Source organism: Mastigoproctus giganteus, chromosome 2 (assembly GCF_048544385.1).
Source record: "Mastigoproctus giganteus isolate SK-2022 chromosome 2, ASM4854438v1, whole genome shotgun sequence".
In the NCBI taxonomy this organism is placed as follows: Eukaryota; Metazoa; Arthropoda; class Arachnida; order Uropygi; family Thelyphonidae; genus Mastigoproctus; species Mastigoproctus giganteus.
In genome coordinates, this window is record NC_143576.1 from 246,880,207 (window position 1) to 246,896,133 (window position 15,927).

General features: G+C 36.5%; 1 protein-coding gene across 1 annotated transcript in view; it reads right to left on the minus strand.

The window, feature by feature from the left end:
• Window positions 1-2,467: 2,467 nt before the first annotated feature.
• Window positions 2,468-15,927, minus strand: part of LOC150090347 (protein SHQ1 homolog) — a 28,946-nt gene continuing 15,486 nt past the window's right edge. The window contains exons 4-6 of the mRNA XM_090390276.1: window positions 10,056-10,168; window positions 8,035-8,147; window positions 2,468-2,631 (exon numbers count right to left, since the gene is read on the minus strand). Of these exons, the coding sequence (XP_090246402.1) occupies window positions 2,468-2,631; window positions 8,035-8,147; window positions 10,056-10,168 (390 nt within the window). The remainder of the gene's footprint in view (window positions 2,632-8,034; window positions 8,148-10,055; window positions 10,169-15,927) is intronic.

A 15,927-nucleotide genomic window follows, 5' to 3' on the forward strand; every position in this document is an offset into this window, starting at 1 on the left:
CCTTTAGCCAGTGGGTGGTTGATAGGTGGAACATCTTTTGTTGTGGATGTTGATAGCCTAAATAAATTTAAGGCTGAGCTGGACAGGTATTTGGAATGAACGGAGGGAAGGGGTATGTGTGCACGCGCATGCGTTTTTTTGGTTGATGCTGTATAAGCTTCCTTTCTTGCATCATGTGCCCTTGCTAATATTAAAGTGGAAAATGCCATCAAGACTAGAGCATTCTGGCATCAAGATTATTCAGAACTCTAACATCCTTCTGTTGGAAGGCCACAGGAAGCACTGAGAGGAATATACTAGGTACAGTATGACAAGGTTTACCAAGATTGCTGATACAAAGAGTTAGGAGAAAAGTAAGATGATAGTAAGTTGGGCCTATCTTTAGCTGAGAATGGAACAGAACAATCAGGTTGTAACAGAAGTGGGAGTATATAGACAGAAGATAGACAATAGCTTTAGCAAGATAGCAGAATGCTTGACTACCACCTAGACAAGAATCACATTTTTTTTACTACTCTGAGCTTGTTCAACTATGGTAATCATCCTTTATGCACTCCTTTTCTTATTTATTTATTTTTTTTTGCATTCTGGGCATTTCAAGGATTGTTTGTTGCCAGTGCTGAAGTGCTGGGTAGGATGCAGCATTGGTGTATGTAGGCTACCCACCAGTTACTAATTTTTACAACCCTTAATTCAAAAATATCTTTTTCTATAAGCCTGATGAGCTCTTTCCAAGGAGGCTTCAAAATTTATGACTGTAATAAAATATTTTTACTTAGTGGTAATTAATGAAAGCTGTATATGACTGATTAAGTTATCTTTTTCCATGTGGGACAGCTCTTTCAACTAATAAGGTTTGTGCTGAAATTAAGTGATAACACCCATAATACGAGGACTTTTCAATAAAGAATGATCATAATTTTTTATTAACAACTGTATTGCTTACTAATTTCTAGCTCAGCTGCAGAATTTAAGATCAAACCAAGCTGCGTCAGGCAGCAACTGTGCAGTTGACTTATGCACACAATGTGACCTTGGCAGTCAGTCAAGTTTATGCCTGTTCAGTTTCACCTGAATAACAATAGATGTGACCCACAACGAACGAACGCTGCTGTCAAATTTTGTTTCTATCTTGAGTAAACATCAGCCAAAGTGTATCAAATGTTAAAAGAGGCTTATGGTGAATCTATGCTTCCATACAGCACAGCTTGCAGGTGGTTTAGAATGTTTAAAGATGGATGTGTTTCAATCACAAAAATCAGCAGTCCTGGAGCTCCAACTACTGTCACCACAGAAACCATAAACACTGCTTCTGTAATTGTGAGAAAAGACTGTTGTATAACAGTAAGGCAATTGGCAGAGATGTTGACAATATCAGTAGGAAGCATGCATGGTATTCTCCATGGTCATTTGCATAAGACATGTTTGTGCACGCTGGGTTCCAAGATTACTCAAAGTTGGGCAACAGCAAGTTTGTATGGAGGTTTGTCAGAAGCTGCAATGAATAGTTACTGAAGATAGTGAGGTTCTGCACAAGGTGATAATGGCAGATGAGACATGGCTTCATCATTTTGACCCAGAGAATAAGCAACAAAGCTCTGTTTGGAAGTTTATGTCATCGGCAACACCGAAAAAAGCAAAAGTTGTGGTCATATCTTTTTTTATATTCAAGGAATGGTTTACTGGTGTGGTGTGCTGTGCATACGACTGTTATGGGGCCTTACTACAGAACTGTACTGCACACTTTGCAGGAGCACATTCATTGCAAACAACCACAACTACATGCATGTGGGTGGATGCTGCATCACAACAATGCAAGACCTCACACTGCTCATACTGTTATTGAGTACTTAGCCAGCATTATTGTCAAATGTGTTCCTTATCTGCCCTACAGTCCAGACTCTGCATTTACTATGATTTTTTTTTTCTTCCCCAAAGTTACAGGAGCTGCAAGGAAAACATTTCCAGTCATCGGAAGAAGTTGTAAGGACATCGGAGGCAGTTCTCAGATGCATGTCAAAAAATGGCTTCCACCATGTTTTCGAAGAATGGTGGAGTAAGTGCATTTCATCAAATGGGGACTACTTTGAAAAGGACCATCAAAATATGAATGATTAATAAAGGTATGTCATGAAAAAAAAATACATGATCATTCTTTATTGAACAGCTCTCATAGAAGTCATACCATACTTTTATTGCAAGTTGTATCACTACAATTGTAAAAAAAAAAAGAATTTGATATTCAGCCAGTATTTTACAGCTCAAACTAGTAGCCACTTTCAGTGCCATGGTATCCTGATGTCTAGATTTTTTGAGCCCTGTTCTAGCATATCAACCCCAATTTTAATGTTAAATCACTGCTAGAATTAGTCAGATGAATGAAACAAGGAATTTTTATTTTTTTGAATTCTCATGTGCTGGATGTGCAAGTTACTCATCCCATTTCATATTATCTAATGTCTGTACTTTATTGTTCTTTATCAATGAGTAATACAATTTCATATTTTAGTTGTATGATATAAAAAGAATTTATACCTACTGTATTTTCACCTTCTGTTGTACGCACATTATAAGCATAACCAAAAAGAATATCCAGTAATCCTAACAATAATGCTTGCTTATCTGGTTTATCTAATAAATGTAAAAACTGTTAAGAAAAATAAAAAATTTCTTTTTATCATTAAGTCTGTTTCTAATGCTTAACACAATAATTACCAGAAAAAGTGAATAAAGCATTTTTGCTGGATTATGAAACTGGTTTAACCTGCATACAAAAATTTTACTCACTACAAAAATAGTTTTCGTAATGATTAACTTTATAAATTTTTGCTCTTATAAATTTTGTTAAACTACTAAAGCCAGAAATAGAAATGAACATTTATATATCTGATATATATTTTAGCAACCAGAAGCTCACTATTCTCATATCTACAGACTTTGCAAAACAAGAACATACACATTCTTTTTTCTGCAGAAGGCACTGGAACAGAGTATGTTTTCTAAATCAATAAATTAAAGTTTTGCATTCTAGAACTTTTTTTTGCTCCATTGATGGCTTTTGGGGGGAGAGAGACCAGCAGACAAAGTGTCAATCCCATTTAAAATGACAGGTTTAAATGTGAAATTATGCTAGAATTATTTTTTTCATTATAAAGGTATAATTCATTATGAATTTATTCCAGGAGGTCATAGTGTTAATAAGAATATGTACTTAGAAATCATTAAATTTGAGGGACAAAATCAGGAACAATTCACATATTAAATCTAATTTCTGTATTCTTAGACATGACATCCATCTTTATACCAAACAAACCAGCTTTATATGAATAAATGAATGAATAAATATACGAATAAAAAATAAATTTTCTTTTTATACTCCAGGATGGCCACACAGGGTCAGCAGTTTACAAGATAAAGAATACAAGAACAGTACCACATTCGGCTAGCAGTCACAGTTTGAGAGTGACTGCTAAATATGACCGTGATCTAGAACCATGGTCAACAGCTATTGCAAAACCAACAAGTATAGCTACTAACGACGGACCCTCTTTAATTGTTAAGTAATTTCTTTTAATTAATTAATGGAGTGCAATGCTCCAGTTATTTAGTTTAGTTAGAGATTCTAGTTGTTGCAAAATACAGGACAATAAAGAAAAGTTCTATATTAATAAATGCTGTGAGTTTTGCATAAAACTTTCATATTAGTATTATAAGAAAACATCACAACATTGTTCTCTATTGCATATATAAAATTTTATAAATGTGTAGTGTTCAGGGTTCCTTGAAGGGAAAAACTGGTAAAAGTGGCTGAAGTTTTTCCTTGGAATTATAAAATTTCATTTAATATTATAGTTATCCTTCACATTAAAATTTCCAGAATTTGGAAGTTAATTTTTATACAGGAATTAAATTATCTTACTAGTCTGTTCTGAAAGGTTACTTCAACACACTAACTGAAAAATTACAAAATATTAATCTTTGCATATACAAATTGATATCACTTTGGCAGTTGGTTCTAAATTAGAAATAAATTTTTAATTTATGCATAAAAAAGACTAGCAGGGTCTTCCCTAGAAATTGGAACAAGCAGTGGGGCCCAAGTCATATGTCATACTACAGATGTGATATGTGGTTTTGTATTTGTATACCAAGCTTTTACAATCCATGTTTTTTTTTCCTTTTTAAATACTGTATGTGATTAATTCCAGTTTCCTTACAAAAATAAGAACTTGCAATTAACACTCTGCTTCCTATAGATCAAAAGGGGGCCTATTGAGTAGTGTAGAAGGATGTATTTTTTTATGCTCTATTCTTGCAATGATGCACTTATCAGTGCCATATATAGTGTGTTGCCGCCTCTCTATATTTTTGACTAACATTTATTTTTCCTGGATGTAAACTGGAGTTGTTTTCATAGCAATTTGAACATCACTGTGTGTTATAAATTAACATTTATTTTATCTTTTATTATGGTTATTAAACTTCAATAAGTGCTGAAAGAATGTGTAAAAATAACAAGAGAGTTATAACATTGCGGGGAAGATAAAAGTACTTCATAGACTTCATTGTTTTTATGTTAAATTGAAATTTAAGTTTGTATTTTTTCATACATTTCATTGGCATATTTATTATTTTTTCCCCACTCAATAGAGGTGTTAATGAAACATGGATTCAAATGGCTGAATGCATAAATTTGGTAGCTAAAGAAGTAGTAGTGAGTTCAAACAACAAAGGTATATGCAAAGAGAAAGACTTGATGGTGATGCAGTGGCGTGAGGAGGTGGTTTTATGCCAGTAAGGTCAACTACTAGGCAATTGATGGAGAAGTTTAGAGAGGAGAGAACTGATATGAATAGAATCTATATTGATTTATAGAAGGACTATGATAAGAGTCCCAAGGAAAGTAACATGGTGGGACTTGGAAGAGGATCTCATATGGGTATATTAGGGATATCCAGGACATGTATGAATGGGCCCTTATGTATGTAAAAAGTGTTTGTGAGGAAATGGGAGCATTTTCAGCAAGAGTGGGCCTGCATCAGGAATCAGCATTAATCCCATACCTGTTTATTATGATTTTAGATGAGTTAACGAGAAGGAAATCAGTGTTTGACATTTTCTGATGATTATTTTATTAATTGATATGAGTAGGAGACTCCAGGACCCTTCTCCACTCCTCCAACTTTAAACATAAAGCTGGAGGAGTGAAGAAGGGTCCTAGAGTCTAATGGTTTGAAGATCAGTAAAATGAACAGTACATGGAATGTAGTTTTAATGGAAATAGGAGTATGGGAAAGAGCGTAGTGAGATCAGCACGTGACACAGAAGAATAAATTTCAGACCTATATCATTAATATAGTGGAGCAAAGAGATTAATGAGGATGCAACAATTAGAACAGGTGCAAGGTGGATCAAGTGGAGGCAAGCAAGTGGGGTGTTTTACAATCACTGAGTATTACTAAGACAAAGGAAAATTTTATAAGACAGTGGCAAGATCAGCACATGTATGTACTGGCCAGTAAAGAGATAACAGGAACAGGAGTTACATGTAGCAAAGATGAGTCTGTTGAGGTGGATTTGTAGTGTTACAAGGAAGAACAAAGTGAGGATTGAGTATATCAGAGGGAGTTCAGGGGTGAGGCTAATTGAATAAAAAAATGCAAGAAAGTACACTGATAACACAACAGCCAAAGAAGCAAATAAGATCACAGAAATGAGAGTGGAGGGAGTACGAAGAAGAAGAAGAAGACAAAAAAAAAAAAAAAAAAACACATGGGAGACAGTGAGGAAGGATGTGAAAGAAAGCAAAATGGATGAGGATTTAACCCAAAGTAGGAATTAGTAGAAAGAGCAGTACTAGAAATGCTGATCCTCAGTAGATGGGATAAGGCTTATGAAAAAAAAAATATGGTTTCCCACTCTTATTCCATATTTCCTATGGGACCTTAGTCTTCCCAACCATGGTAAACATATCTTCCCCCCTCCTCCTGCTGTGGTTTCAAGAGATGTGGTTTTTTTTTGTATGGGATACATATAATCTGTGTACCAAGATTACTAAAGTCATGCTCCATTTAAATTTTTTTTTTATTTTTTAAGTGTAGCCTTTTATTTAAAGAATTAAAATTTCTTTTTTATTTTTATTAAGGAAAAAATTACAAAAACACAAGATGTTATTTCTGAAAGAACTTAATATGAAACGCATCACTTTTACAAATTTTTTTTCAACTTATTAAGTTTAGTTAATAGATAAAAAAAATGTGTGTTCTTCTGACATAACTTGTAACTCATTACTACCTACATCTGCAAAAGACCAACTGTAGTCCTTGCTAATTCAAGGGCATTCAAATCCTCACAAAAAATATAAAATGCAAAAGTTAAAAAATAAACATAATAAAAAAGGATATATTCTTTGTTAGGAAGCCTTCTCATTTGTTCTTTTTCTTGTTTTGTAAATTGAACTAGAAAAAAAAAAACATTTATTTTGAATTATGCTATATCACACACTTCAATTATGTATGCTAGATTTTGTACAATTCTATAGTATCGGTATTAGCAAATTCTGCAAGAAGCAAGTAGCATTAACAAAAAAAAAAAAAACCTTCCCACCTTATCTGGCCATCCCCTCAAATAATTTGACTAATTCTTCCTTAACTTTATTCAAACTACCCACTTCTGAACTCCCAACAATCAATTACTCTCACTGAATGCAAATTTTACATATCTATAATTCTCAGCAATTAGAGTTGTTAAGAAAAGACAACTGCTTTTAATACCTATATTTTTTAACATTTGGACTGGAATTGTTCAGTTTAGTGTCATTAAACACATAAGACATGGAAGTTTTTTTAACCAGTTAGCGAAGCACCAGACAGGAAAATTCTGTTAGCAAACACTGCTTATGGAATTTTACTGTTTTTATGCAAAAAACATTGCTCAGCAGTGTATTGAGAAGAATGTTTGTTTATCAAACTAGCAGTTCTGTTACAGTGAACAATAAGTTAAAGTGAGATTTGGATGCCAAAAAAGGTCCAGAAAATGCAAAATTTTCAAGGTTAATAAATAGGTTTGAACAGTCTAGTTCTGCAATAGGCAATAAAAAAGTGTTTTATAGGAAGAAAGAAGTCTGTGAGGAGGAAAATATTACATGCAAATAGGAAGCAATCATTTGTAGGAAATTTGTGAAAAGATTGGGGCAATAGCTGGAATCCTGTGGGATTAATTCACACCATTCAGCTGAAGAACTGAAAGGTGAAATCACATGAGCTGGTGGTAGGAACTCTGAAGAAACAGCAGCTGCAGTAATGATAAACTGTGTGAATCCACATGGATCACAAACAATGTTTTTGCTTGAATAATAAACTCCAATATCTCACATGCTTAATAACACCAACTTCACCAATTCCAGTACAATAGATCAAAAAATATAGACATTCGAAATTGTTGCATCTTTTCTTGATGACACTTTTTCTTTTTTTTTTATGTAAACCCCAAACACGAGTTATTAGAACCTATAGTACTTAGTACCATGCTTGGGTTGGAGGTTGAGAAGATGAAAGAAGATAAGTAGAAGACACTGTATGTAAAAGGCAATATTATTTACAGTTCTTACAGAAGAATAAATTCTCAGCTGACAATATATGTTAGCAAAGAATGGAAAGATTTAATTAAACTCCTCCCTTCAACTTTCATCTAAGTATAGTCAGTTCAACTTAAAGTGTTTACTTGGTGTTATAGAATGGTTCCAGTTCATTTTTTATAAGTTCTCCACTGAACTGCCTAACTTCAAACTGATCAGGTATCAATTAGCACTTACACCTAGGAACTGCCAGAAATTTAATTTTTTAATTTGGTTGAAAGTCATCGTTCAATAGCATGAACAATTACTTGGTGTTCCTGCTGGATATCAGCAGGTTGAAGCACTAGCCCACATATAAAGACTGATTTCTTAACATGAATGACAGATCATCTTTTCAGGATAAATGTAGCACAAAAAAGAATAACTTAATATTACGAGAAAAAGCAATTACTACTTACCTACATCATCAGGAATGCAATGAGAATTGGCTTGCATGTCCTTATATAGCTTCTCCCATGGAGGAGTGTATCTGAGCAGCGGCTGTATTGACTCATCTTCATAAAGATCAGCTCTAAAATTAAAATAAATGCTTTTCAATAAATATAAAATGTACTTTTTTTCTTTTCTTAATGATGATCTCAAACATAAAAGATTGTTGAGCTGAGGTAAAAAGAAAATTGTTCACACCAAACACGAACTTCTGTAGGTTGTAATTTTCGGAAAATACAAGTGAAGGGAATTTGCATCAGAGAATACAGGAAATGAATGAAGAAGTAAAGTCAGTATGATTAACTGTGAATGAGTGCAGACTGGTCATTGAATATGTCTCAACTGGTTTAGATGAAAATAAATTGAAGATGCAAACTCACTTAACGTTTATAGATACAACTCTGACTAGATGTGTTTTACACCGAGTGGACGAAATCGTGGGATACCTGCCCAGTTAACGGGTAGGCCCACCTTTCGTCTGGATAAGGGCAGTCACATGGTGAGGCATTGCGTCCACTAGTTCATGAAAGCATTCCACAGGTATTTCCATCCATGCTTGCTGCACCACTGTCCATAATTCTGTCGAATTCCTGGGTGGATGATCCAAAGCTTGAACGGACCTTTCCACAGCATTCCAAAGATGCTGCACAGGGTTCATGTTCGATGAACGTGGAGGCCATTCCATGATGGTAAAATCTGTGGAATGCTCTTCGAACCATGTTCTATTCACCACAGCTCTGTGGAGAGGTGCATGATGACCGTGAAGGGATGCAAATGGTCTGCAAGGATGAACAAGTAATCTGGACCATTCACAGATGCGTCTACTTACCAGAATCCCAATGTGTGCCAGTTGAACGCGCATCAGACCATTACCGACCGTTCACCTGCCTGAACAGTTCCTTTTTGACATGACGGGGTGTATAGCTTCATGTGGTTTTTGCCAGATATGCACCCTACTGTCTGCTCAAATTAACTGGAAACAGGACTCACCAGACTAGGAGACCCATCTCCTACCATCCAAGGTCCAGTGTCGATGTTCTTTTGCACAGTTGAGGCATAGAGTCCTGTGTCGTGGTGTTATCAATGAGACTCTGGTGGGTTGGCAGCTCCAATAATTTATTGCGGCTAATGATCATCTGATGGTCTTGGTGGAGACTTTTCTGGCACCTCCCTCGTTGAAGTCGGTAGTAATTTGTGGCACTGTCGCTCTGCAGTTGGCTGAAACAATGCAAGACAGATGTCGATGGCCATGTTCATCCATGACATTTCTCTGCCTATAGCTCTGTCCGTGATGAGATGTTATTCCGGAAATAGCATATTCCCGATACACTCTTGATACTGTTGAATGGGGATAGTGCAATTTTTGTAACGCCTGCGTGATAGAGTGACCCATCATCATCCCTCATTCAAAGTCTGTTAACTCACGACGTTTATCCATACTGACATTGAATTACCATCTACGTGAATTCAGTGTACCTATATACCTGCCAAGTGGTGGGTTTATCCACTAGCGAGAGGGGTGACAGCATCGCATTGCCCAGTAACCCCATGAATTCTGTCGTTTCCATAACTAGTATCAAGCTAAGTTCAAAAAACATTTATTTTTTTTCCAATCACAATCTCTCATGGAACCCCAGTTGAGAAACCCTGCTCTAAACTAAGGGGTTGCACAATATGGGTTGCTTACATGGCCACAATTGAATACCCCTGTTTTACAGTTACCTAAGCAGGAGATTAACTCAGGAAAGTTTTAATTTTCTAAGGAACTGCTATTGACCACTAGCTGTAAATCATCACAAGAGAGAGAATGTTTAAAAAGTTACTTTTTCTTATGAAAATGGTTTATTTACCGATAACTTATATAGCACATTTATCCAAAAACATTACAAACCTGAGTGCTTTTAACAGAACAATTCCAATTATCTTGATTTTAAATTTTTCATTAATTAGCAAAACTAATAAATGCAGGATAATCAAAAGAAAGCCTTACAAGTAATGATCATCACTAAATTTTTGTTCTTCAGCATGAAGTCTCTCTTCTCTCCGTTTACTTTCAGGTGTTAAATCTGGATTACACAAGTCCATAATGCTTGAAAGCTCTTCCTAAATAAATGTTATATGTGAGTCAATGTAAGTATTATGTAAATAGTATTATTTACAAAATCAGCAATCCTCACATTATGCTGTCATATACCAACCGTATTAAAATTATAATTTTGTACTGCTTAAAATATTGAAATGACTAGATAAAACAAATAAAGTTTAATCGAATAAATAAACGATTACTATGCATAAAATGAAATATAATATTAAACTTCAAGATACTATTTACAATAAAATAATGAAATTAAATTACTAGATGATAAAAGCGCTAAAAATATATACCGTAGCTTTCAAAGGCATCCGCCTCCTTTTCCAACAGTAAGGTTTTTTTCATGCAGCACATCCTTAAATATCAGCAGGCTCGCAGCTCTCAGCACGTGGTTCCACAGGAGCATGGGCAGTATTCTCCTCATGTGTACTGGAACCGGAAATGGCTCGGGAGTGTGCCAGGTGGAACCGTTCGTCACATCCAAGGATCACCGCCTCAAAGAGGGGATGAATACGTATTCCCCTGTCTCTATTAACAGTACTGTTCCCAGAGGAACAGATCCGCAAGCTCTCAAAGCCACTTGCGGTCCCAAAATCTATGCGCCCTGTTGACAATAACAGCTCTGTCTGGGGAGATTTTGGGACCGCAAGTGGCTCGAGAGCTTGTGGATCTGTTCCTCTGGGAACAGTACTATTAATAGAGACAGGGGAATACTTATTCATTCCCTCTTTGAGGCAGCAATCCTTGGATGTGATGAACGGTTCTGCCTGGCACACACCCGAGCCATTTCCGGTTCCAGTACACATGAGGAGAATACTGCCCGTGCTCCTGTGGAACCACGTGCTGAGAGCTGCAAGCCTGCTGATATTAAAGATGTGCTGTATGATAAAAACCTTACTGTTGAAAAAGGAGGCGGATGCCTTTGAAAGCTACGGTATATATTTTTAGCGCTTTTATCATCTAGTAATTTAATTTCATTATTTTATTGTAAATAGTATCTTGCAGTTTAATATTATATTTTATTTTATGCATAGTAATCTTTTATTTATTCGATTAAACTTTATTTCTTTTATCTAGTCATTTCAATATTTTAAACAGTACAAAATTATAATTTTAATACGGTTGGTGTATGATGGCATAATATGAGTATGAATATTCCCAACCCCAGAGGCCTATTTGAAGAATCAGCAATCCTCATAGCATTGGGCTGTAGGTGAAAATTCAAGATTAAAAGATAAGTGTGATCAAAATGTTCAGTGACTGATTCTGTATCCTGAAATTGTGACATCATAGTGAGATATGACTTGTCAACACATTTGATTACTCATCCAGAAATAGTAACATGCATCAAGAAATAGTAATTTGCATGATTTGAATAGAAACATTGTTTTTCACCACATCTGTCAATCAACATAGTGAAAATGTCAATCAATTTTAACACGATTTTGGAAATGTAACATTTCAGACCAAGTTTGTGGCTTGTATCTTCATTGATGATCACAGAGGGTCACTACCCTCTGTGATCATCAGTGAGTTCTCAATGTCAGGATCTTCATCAATGTTGTTGGGATATCAGAGACGTGGTGTCACACAGACATAAGCAGTGCAAAATTGGAATTTGGGGAATACAATGTGTACAGAAAGGACAGAAAAGGAGGAGGGGGTTATGCTGTTAGTTAAGAAATACATAAAATCTAAGGAAGTGCATCCAATTGATGTTGGTGGACAATGCAATGTTGAGTCTGTCTGGTGTGACATAAGTACTGGGAAAGGCAAAATGAGGGTAGGTGTGTGTTATAGGCCTAATGAATCTGATGAGAATAATGAGCAGTTATGCAGAGAACTAGAGTGGGCCAGTAAATCAATGTCTTATAATGGGGGATTTTAACTTTCCAGATATTGACAGGAAATTGTGCTTGGCCACTCGCACACTAGCAAGACTTTTGTGGATTTATTGGATGACTGTTTTCTATACCAACATGTTCGAGAGGCAAACAGAAGGAGTAATACTCTTGATCTGATTATCAGCAGTGATTATTCATGCATTAAGAATTTGTAGATAAAGGAACCACTGGGTGACAGTGATCACAATGTACTGATGTGGGAATTACTTAAAGATGTAACTACCATCAAGGCTAAATGGAAGGGCTTTTGCTTTCGTAAAGGTGGCTACAGAGGTCTCAGACAGTTTTTAAATTCTGTACAGTGGGATCAACTGACGATGTTACCAACGTTGAATTCTAAATGGGAAGCTTTCAGGGACTTAATTTTGGAGGCTACTAGGCTTTTCATTCCAACTAAGAAATATTGTTCAAGGTTTAGTCCTAAATGGATGTCACATGAACTAATGAAGCTTGTGGCAGTGAAGAAAAATGTATGGGATACATATAAAGCATCAGGTGACACAGAAGCCCATGGCAGATATAAACTAGTCTGTAATCAAGTCACAAAGGAAGTTAGGCAGGTGAAGGCAGATTACAAGAAATCCTTCGCAAAGGATGCAAAGAAAAACAGCAAAGAGTTCTTTACTTATGAAAACTCTAGAAGGAAAAGGATGAATCAGATTGGACCACTTAACATACATTGGTTGACTATTGATGATCATGCTCAGGTAGCTGATAAACTGAATGAGTATTTTGCATCTACGTTTACACATGAGGAGTTATTCAATGAGAGGCGTGCCAGACGTTTATCAAACCCTAATAGGGAACTAAGTGATTTTGTAATAATTGAGAGCACAGTGGAGGAGAAATAAGCATTAGCAGAGACATATGATGCAAGAAAGCAAGCTTATGCAGCATCAGCCAAAAAAAAAAAAAAAAAAAAAAAAAAAAACCCCTTCAACTTCACCCCTCTGTTCGTTCGAAATACCTGTCCAGCTGAGCCTTAAATTTATTTAGGCAATCAACTTCCACAACAAGAGATGGAAGCCTGTTCCACCAACCAACTACCCGCTGGCTAAAGGCAAATTTCCGCACATCTATCCTACTTCCGTCCTTCCTCAATTTGAATTTATACCCTCTCAGGCGATTATTCTGAGCAAGAGGCAGTATCCCATCAGCATTGAGCATGTTCAAACCATTCAAGGCTTTGTACACCTCTATCATATCACCTCGCCGGTGCCTAGTCTCCAGACACTGTAATTTGCAAAACTTAATGGAATGTATATTTATCAATGATATTGATGAAGGTATATCAGGTTTAATGTCCAACAAGGTAATTTGCAAAACTTAAGCCTTTCTTCGTAAGAGCAACCCTTTGTTCCGTTCACTAACCTTATTGCCCTTCTCTGTACTCGTTCCAGCAGCTCTACATCCTTCTTGAAATGAGGCCTCCAGACCTGTATACAGTACTCAAGGTGCAGCCTGACCATTGCCTTATACAAGGGAATAATCACCTCCCTATCCCTGCTAGAAAAATTCCTGTATATCATTGATAAGACAACATGAGCTACTCTTGCAGCCCGTCTGCACTGCTCAGAAAACTTCATATCTGCCTGCACAATTACCCCCAGGTCCTTTTCATTCTCTACCACTGTCAGTGTAGTACCACAGAGTTGATACATTGCTCTGGGGTTGCTGTTTCCCATATATAGTACTTTACATTTGTCAATGTTAAACTTCATTTGCCACCTCTCAGCCCGTGTGCTCAACCTTTCCAGATCCTGTTGCAGTAGCATAGCGTCAGTAGCGTCCTTAACAACCCTGCCAACCTTTGTATTGTCTGCAAATTTGGACATTAAACTTGATATACCATCATCAATATCATTTATAAATACAGAAAACAATAATGGACCCAATACTGAACCCTGAGGGACTCCACTAATAACATTAGTCCACGATGAGCAGTGTCCATTAATTACCACTCTGTCTTCTGCCACTCAACCATCCCTTTATCCATAGCAACAATTTGCCACCAATGCCACACTGCTCCAATTTGTGCAGCAGTCTTCCATGTGCAACAGTATCAAAAGCCTTTCTAAGATCCAAATATATAATAACAAATTTATTCCCTGCATCCAATTCTTTTTGTGACTACATCATAGTATCCAATCAAATTGGTCAGGCAAGATCTTCCCTTAACAAAACCATGCTGTGTCTGAGCTATAACTGAATTCCTGTCAAGATGATCCTGCAGTGCTTCTTTAACCAGTGCTTCCATTAATTTTCCTGGAACAGAAGTTAAACTAACAGGTGTATAATTACTTGTGTCAGCCTTTGATCCTCCTTTGTGAATTGGGGTTACATTTGCACATCTCCAGTCTGTGGGTACCTCCCCTGAGTCCAAGGAAGCTCTCATAATTATGGCTAACAGATTGCTTACTTCCTTTGCTGCCTCCTTTAATATAACTGGATAGATCCCATCCACCCCAGGTGCCTTTCTTGTATTTATCTTCAACAATTTCTCCTCCACTTTACTCTCACTTATTTCAAGATCACCTAGCTCACTGCCAGTGTTTACTTCATCTATGGCATTCCCCTTCCTGAATAACTCCTCATGTGTGAATGTAGATGCAAAATATTGATTTTGTTTGTTAGCTACCTGAGCAGGATCATGAACAGTTGAACCATCGATATCAAGTGGACCAATCTGATTCATTCCCTTCCTTCTAGAGTTTACATAAGTAAAGAACTCCTTGCTGTTTTTCTTTGCATCCCTTTTCAAAGATTTCTCGTAATCTGCCTTCGCCTGCCTAACCTCCTTTGTAACTTGGTTACAGATCACCTTATATCTATCATAGGCTTCTGTGTAACATGTTAATTTATATGTATCCCATGCATTTTTCTTCTCTGCCATATGTCTCATTAGTTCATCTGACATCCATTTAGGCCTGAACCTTGAACAATATTGCTTAGCTGGGTATGTTTAAAGAAGTATGTTTAACTTCAACAATTGTTGAAGTTAAACATACTTCTTTAAACTGAGCAGTTCGCTGAGCAGTGCAGAGGGGCTGTTAGGGCAAGTCATTGATTTTTTATGTTTAACTTCAACAATTGTTGAAGTTAAACATAAAAAAGGCACCTGGGGTGGACGGGACTATCCAGTTATATTAAAGGAGGCAGCAAAGAAGTAAGAAGAACATTAGCCATAATTATGATAGCTTCCATGGACTCAGGGGAGGTCCCAATGGACTGAAGGTGTGTAAATGTATCACCAATTCAGAAAGGGGGTTCAAAAAGTGACACAAGTAACTATAGACCTGGTAGTTTTAACTTTTGTTCAGAGGGAATATAATGGAAACACTGGTTAAAGAAGAATTGCAGGATCATCTAGACAAGACTACAGTAATAGTTAAGACACAGCATGGGTTTGTTAAAGGGAGGTCTTGTCTGACCAATTTGATTGGATACTATGATGTGGTCACAAAGGATCTGAATGCGAAAAATAATTATGATATCATATTTGGATTTCAGGAAAGCTTCTGATACTGTTGCGCATGGAAGACTGCTGCACAAATTGGAGAGGTATGGCATTAGGGGTAAGTTGCTACAATGGATAAAGGGATGGTTGAGTGGGAGACAACGGAGTGTGGTAACCAATGGACACTGCTCTTCATGAACTTATGTTATTAGAGGAGTTCCCCAGGGTTCGGTGTTGGGCCCATTGTTGTTTGGTATATTTATCAATGATATTGATGAAGGTATATCAGGTTTCATGTCCAAGTTTGCAGATGATACAAAAGATGGCAGGGTTGTTAACGACAGTATGTTACTCCAACTGGATCTAGATAAGTTGGGCAAATGCGCTGACAAGTGGCAACTGAAGTTTG